Source organism: Oreochromis aureus, linkage group 5 (assembly GCF_013358895.1).
Source record: "Oreochromis aureus strain Israel breed Guangdong linkage group 5, ZZ_aureus, whole genome shotgun sequence".
NCBI classification, from domain to species: domain Eukaryota; kingdom Metazoa; phylum Chordata; class Actinopteri; order Cichliformes; family Cichlidae; genus Oreochromis; species Oreochromis aureus.
In genome coordinates this window covers 3,221,909-3,228,861 of record NC_052946.1, presented here as the reverse complement: position 1 = coordinate 3,228,861, position 6,953 = coordinate 3,221,909, and the positions used below count along the sequence as shown (strand labels likewise).

Below are 6,953 nucleotides of genomic sequence, written 5' to 3'. Positions count from 1 at the left end.
ATATGATCCAGTGTAAATGAGTTCCACCTCCTTGTTTAGTATTTCTGTGTAAAACTGTCTCCATCCATCACTTATAACAGCTGACCTAAAGTAAATACTCATATTATAATGATAATCCTAAAAGATTCAATATAACAAACTACATTGTTAATTCAAACCGAATTACAAAGATCTTTAAACATACTTTGATCAATGAATCGAGGTCAGAGCTTATATGCATTTATGGTCGTGTGATGTTCAACTATAGTTCATCAGCCCGTTGTTGAAAATTAAAATATATTTTAGCAGACTATGGTCTGAAGTGGAAAATGAAATTACAATAAACGTGTACATGTAGCTTTGCGAGTTGTGTAGATCATTTTCATAAATGGTCCGTTGCTATGAATTATAGGACGACATTTTCCTCTCTCCTTTCATAAAGAACGGTATCCTGTGCTAACGGAAGCACTGAATCTCCCCCTTTTTAACCATCTGGAGAATATGAACCGCTCTAAAGATGTTCTGGGGCAAGAAAATGTGAACTTAAGACTATTCCGTAAGTTTACATTGGCGATATTTTACCAGTAGATGGCGATGTCGCATGGGAATTAGGCACCGGTGTCGGTGGCGTGAGCTATTCCTGTATTGTACCAATATTATTTATATTGTTCCAAGACAAATCAAATGTGAGTTCAGCTCGTGTTCTGGCCTTCATTCTCATAAATCAAAGTGTCGATTAGTTCTTAAAAAATATTTGTCGTGACCAAGTTATTAAAGATGCAGTGTTAGAAAGCTACCGCTAGTTTATGTCGATGTTTTTTAAGGTAAGGAGTAAAATAACAACAACAACAATAATAATACTACTACTACTACTACTACTACTAATAATAATAATAATAATAATAATAATGATAATAATACATTTCAATTTTTTTTCGGGCGGGCATGCGCAAGCGATAGTTAACATCATACGTACGCGCTTCCGTAAAGCAGTGACAAAGATGGCAGTCGCCGGACAAGGTAAACCGACAGTTTACGTGCTATATTGTCGTGATTTGCAATTAGAGCGAAAATGTCCAACTTCCCATTTAGCACCAGAGTAGATGAACGGTTCCTAAGCGTATCGCTGTAGTGATGTTTTGTTTGTAACTGGACTCTGGTGGCAAGAAAATGCTGTTACTAACGCTTGTTAGTTAGCTAAAGAACTCGCTAATCTGGCCCACGGTCCCTGAGTGTTACTCAGCCGCCTGCAACACCCACACTATGTCGTTTTGTAATCGTGAGGGGTATCTCTAGTGAAAACAATGAACATCACAGGTGGCATTTATAGGGTCTACTATGACGTTTTTGTGGTAATAGTTGAGGTGACGGCCGTAGCTAGCTGGATGTGTAGCTAGATGAGTATTTTGCTCAGCGCTAGCTGTGAGCTCAGTCACCGGAGACATTCCGGAAGAAGCTCTTGAAAACAGCGTTACAAACAAAACGAAGCAATTGTCTCTGTTTACTCAACGCGTCGAGCTTCTGTATTTGATTACATTTAATTTTATTCAGATCAGTGTAGTTGTGTTCCTTACTTTAATCTATTTTTGTTTCTCCTTCATTCTGGTTATGTTGATAAATTTGACCAGATTGATTGAAACTAAGCTAAGCAGTATCATTGATTTTTTTTCCTTTCTAAATGAAATCAGTGGGTTATCCTGCGTCGTGTCATGGCACAGAAGTCACCTAATTGTCTTTCGTGTGTCTGTGTTTGTAAAGGCGTCAAAGTTCCCCGCAGCTTTCGGCTGCTGGAGGAACTGGAGGAAGGTCAGAAGGGAGGTGGAGACGGTACAGTGAGCTGGGGCCTTGCAGATGATGACGACATGATGCTAACTCACTGGAATGGCATGATCATTGGCCCTGCCAAGGTGAGCCACGTCAAGCACCTGCTCTAACACTTCAGTATGTAATACCGATCTTCTTCAGTCGGCCACTGGGCTTTCTGCCTTGGAAGCTGACTAAAAGGGGGTTCCTTTTAAACATCACAAGACAATAAAATGCAAACAACACGGTAAAGATTCTGTTTGACCATGTGGCTGTGCTGCTCAGAAGCTGAGACTTCATGAGTCGATGGGATTTGTTGAAGCTGTGTTTGTCACACCCTTGTGTCAGCAGGAAGATTATTCATTCAACAAGATGTAATGTGCATGAAGTTGAGGCAGGAAAAAGTCAAATATTAGACAAGCCAACTTTGAAAACCTTAACAAGTCGTAAGCCATACATGCAGCTTTACAGTGCTGTGTTTCTGTGTGGAGCCCCCCCCCCCCTTTTTTTTTTTAAATTAGAAGACATATTCACACAGACATTCCCGTAGCTCTTATTTCTAACTATCACACACTCACTCTCACTCCAGTGGATGCATTGGGGACAATTTGAAGTTCGGTAATGTTCAATGTTGCCCAGGGAGACTTTGACATACAGCCAAGGAAGGAAACATTGATTTTTCCAATTGGAGCATACTCAGCATTTCACTTATTCCAAACACAGTGGGTTGAGTTGATGCCAGAGAGCTCTATTTTGGTTTCAACTGACTACAGCACTTTCTCCCAAGCCTTCTCTCAATTATTTAGATGTTGAAAAGCGTCTTACCTTTGAAGGTCTTTTTCCCCAGTCCAACCTCGTGCAGCTCTATAATCTTACCTCTGACATCCTTTAATAGCTCTTCGGTGTTGTCCATGATAGTGGTGGAATGGAAGTCATTGATTCTGTGGACAGGTGTGCTTTATAAACATCATGAGTTTGGTCCAAAAAAAGAGGCGAATGTGGAGCTGCCTAAAAAAGTGTTACTCTCCTTACATTCACATGTTAAAATGGCCATCTTTACAGCATACTTGTTTATAGCCTGCTTCAAAAAGCAGTGTTGACCACTGTATGGATTAGAGGTGGTTGCTTTGATTGACTGATGTCCTGACACAGGGAGCTGGAGCTAATCGTGGTCTAGTAATTCACCTCTTCTAGTCCAACCTCTCGACTTTGTGTTGTTGTTGCCTTCTACAGCATTTTAAAGAAATTGTCTGACAAATAATAGAAGAAGTCCATGCTTCAGTTTTGGTGAGTGATATTCCAGTATTTTATGTGATTTTACTAAATGGCACTAATTAGCAGAAATGTGTGTCTGTGAGTGCAGTTTGCGAGACAAGTTTGCTAGCTGTAGCTGCTGAATTAGCACTCTAGCTGCTTGTCCACATATAGTCATTTCTGAAACAGTAGTTACCCAGTGAGTCTGAGTAACTGAGCCTCAGGAAAGTTGGAATATGCAATTTTTTTGTTATGAGCATTTGTTTTAGGGGCTTGTGCTGCCTTTGGTTGCATCTCCATGCTTTAGTTTGCCCTCCAGAGAGGTGTGATGATGCATCACTTCTGTGTGTGGTTGACAATAAAGAGAAGTCTGAACTAGTTAGCTTGTATTTTTTCCAGCACTGTTTATGGCAGCATATTCAAATGTTGGTAGAGTGTGACTCCTGTGTGCCAAGTTTTTCTTTTCAGCGATTGCATCTCTACTGCTGATGGCTTACAGACAATGTAAACAAAAATACATTTTAAAAAGAGCTGCTGTCAGAGTTGAACCTTATTCGATTTCATCTATGTCTCTGGACCTTTATCAGCACGTGCTCACTAAAGCTTTGTAGTGACAGATTTAATATAAATGTTTATTTTCTGAGCTGAATTCTTTTATCAGGCTTTGTAAAGCATGCAGTATGTCTTTTTTTCTTTTCATGGTAGTCTCAAGGTTCAGAAAGAGAATAAAACGTTAAATGGGCTCTAATGTCAGCAGTTGTTAATTCCAGAGAACTGGTGACAGTAGAGCTTATCAGAGTTTGTTAGACTTTAATTCTTTGAGCTAACCAGTCTTTCGTTCTTTTCATTGCAGACTGTCTATGAAGGCAGGATCTACAGTCTGAAAATAGACTGTGGATCCAAATACCCTGAGCATCCTCCTCATGTCCGCTTTGTGAACAAGATAAACCTAACTGGTGTGAACAGCTCAAACGGTCTGGTAAGTATCCCTGCAGATATTCTTGACCGAGTTATAATATTCACTCACACGTTTTTCTTGGTATGATTCTGGACTGTAAATGACTTGTGCAGTAAAAACATAATTAACCAACAAATAGTCTGCAGATGGCACTCAAGGAATTTCAAGAGGAAAAAAAGTTGGAAAACTTGCATTTGTATCTCATTTGACTGGACCCTCTGCGGTCCAGGGTATAATTGGCAGTTTTTGAGTTCTTTTGATTTTACCTCTATATTTCACCTTTAAAACTGTTCACCTTGCCTTGTTTGGTATCATTCTCTTCAGCACGACCTCTCATGTCTGAATTTACAGTTATTTTTTCATTTTGACATACTGCATTGACACAATTGATCTAAAATCAGACAAAAAACATAAAATCCGAGTAGACAAAAGTTTCATTTTTTACTCTAACAACCACAAACATGTTTAACGAATCATTTTCATAACTTGAAATGCAAATGTAAATAGTAAATTTTAAAAACCTGTGCACACGTTTTGCAAACAACAAAGTTATTTGCAACTATATCTATATCTATATCTATATATATATATATATATATATTTTTTTTTTTTATCATAACTCTAGTTTTACGTGCCCTTTTACAAATTAAAAACTAGAATATAATTTGAAGTCCATACTTATAACAGAAGTTGATATGGAGAGGGTGGAAAGGGTGGCTGCATCTGTTGCTATGGCATCTTAGTAAATTACATCATGGTATTTATAAAAAAAAAAAAAAAAAAAAAAAAAAAAATTCTGATGGGGGAAAAAATATGAATGTTTATAAATGAACTTGTTGCAGATGGAGGCTTGATGAATCCTCAGTCTGAAACGGAGATTTGGACCTGACACGTAACAGACTACATGTTTGTCTATAACCAGCAATAGCTTAGCGGAGGCCAACTGGAGCAAACAGTGGCATCTGCTCAGTGTGTACGCAGGGTTTCTGGAAGGAAAGTTCTTAGACTCAAAAGCTTTCAAATGGGAGTTACGAGATTTTGGTACTAATTACATCGAGGAGGGAAGAGGGAGACAGAGTCTAGGGAAGATGCGACATCCATTGTCCACTCTGAAACACTACATGGGGTCAAGCATTCGGTCGTGACACCAGTTTCTGTTTATAATTGTCTTTTCTATGTAGACTGAACCAGGGGTCATTGGTTACTTAATAAAAAACACCTCCACCATCCTTCTGCTCATTTCCCTTCAGGTGGACCTAAAGGCTGTGTCATCACTGTCCCGGTGGAAGAATTCCTACAACATCCGGACAGTGCTGCAGGAGCTCAGACAGCACATGATGATGAAAGAAAACAACAGGCTCTCCCAACCACCTGAGGGTCAGGTGTACAACAACTGAAGTTTCTGCTGCTATTCATTACTCCCTGTCACATACATACATACACACACACACACACACACACACACACACACACACACACACACACACACACACACACACACACACACACGCACGCACACACGCATACATACTACACAAGACTCTCTGCTCCCACTTACTCCTTCCGGAGCCTTCCATTGGACGGAGAGAGGGATGTGCGGGTGAACCCTGATTCCTGACCCTGGCCCAATCATTCTTTGAGGTTCACAGTGCAGACCAGACATTACAAAACAAGAATACTGTACATCTTACTATAATGTTATTTTTTATGATCTTTGTGTTCTACATCCAGATTGTAAAATGACAAATGACTTGTGTACCAATTATGTGTGTTTTCTGGGCTTTTCACATGTGGTGACAGTTAGTCCCTGTTGTATGGGTATCTTGAGCCATTTTTCCATCCAAAGTACTTTAGTTCCCAGGAATATTTTCAAGGTTCCTTCTTACTGTTGGTTGCTTGTCATTCCAGTGTCAAGATTAGAGAAATTTAATCCACTAATGACTTTACAGCTGTGATGCTGTGACAAAACAAAAGAGTACAACAACAGTGAGCATGTCTTGCTGCTGTTCACTGTGATTTAACACACTGTCAGTGTCAGTGCATTGAGTAAATGTTGGAAGAGAAGAGCAGCAACAGCAGCAAATCATGTTCAAAATGTCTATAATGGATTGAATGAAAAAAAACAAACCACTTCTGTAACCCCAGGTACAACAGAGCTCTTCATTTTTGGGATACCTCAATACTTGAAAGATTTCCCTGAAATAGAAATAAAAATCTACCCTTTGCTTCTGCGATATCCCGATGATGTGAATTTGAGGGGCCTTCCTTAAACAAGTGTATATCCGACATTCGTATCTATCAGCAGGGCACTGCTGGCTCATCACTCGTGTTCTCAGGCTTGTCTTCTGTGTGCCATAGCGCTTTGTGATGGTAATTAATTATTAGCAGCTGGTGGGATGAGGGAAAGGAAGGGTGGGGCGGGGGGTCGACGCTGTGGGTGGGGTGCTTCGGGTCCTTGTGCTTTCTGTGCTCGGCACTTTTTCGGGATCGTCACTGTACTGTGGAACAGGAGCAGCTGTGATTGTTGTTGTTGTTTTGTTTTTTCCCTCCCATTTTGGGTTGTTCAGTTTCTGGGCTGACCTGTGTACATTCCATGGAGTTGTCTGCTCTCATTCAGTGATCACCCACTGAACACAATGTACTTTGGATGTTTATTTTATAACAGGGGTTGAATCTAATCAGGGTTATGGTGACCTGTTGCATGGTTTTATTTGAATTAAACATTATTACTTTTCCACAGGTTTGTGTCATCATTGTCCAAATGGAAGTTTCTGAAGAAAAAAAATGGTAAATGGTGAATTGAAAATAATGATTCACTATTTTGATAATGTTGTTCAAAAAGTCACAGACGGCTAAAAATTGATCAGATTCATACTACTCATCCTGATGAAATGAGCAAATAAAGAGGAATTATTTTTGTTCACCTGAACATTTGCACTGTGTACTTAAGCTTTAAAAC

The 6,953-nt window shown here is 39.6% G+C and overlaps 1 protein-coding gene across 2 annotated transcripts; it reads left to right on the top strand.

The window, feature by feature from the left end:
- The first annotated feature begins 925 nt into the window (after positions 1-925).
- On the top strand, positions 926-6,733 carry ube2v1 (ubiquitin-conjugating enzyme E2 variant 1). 2 transcript variants are annotated; one of them, XM_031749251.2, is made up of 4 exons: positions 926-999; positions 1,738-1,886; positions 3,890-4,015; positions 5,245-6,733. In XM_031749251.2, exons 1-4 carry the CDS (start codon positions 981-983, stop codon positions 5,389-5,391), a joined length of 441 nt encoding a protein of 146 aa, XP_031605111.1. In that variant the 5' UTR covers positions 926-980; the 3' UTR covers positions 5,392-6,733. The 2 variants fall into 2 exon arrangements, with proteins under 2 accessions (XP_031605111.1, XP_031605112.1); XM_031749252.2 differs by lacking the exon at positions 926-999 and adding an exon at positions 1,269-1,296.
- Positions 6,734-6,953: the final 220 nt, after the last annotated feature.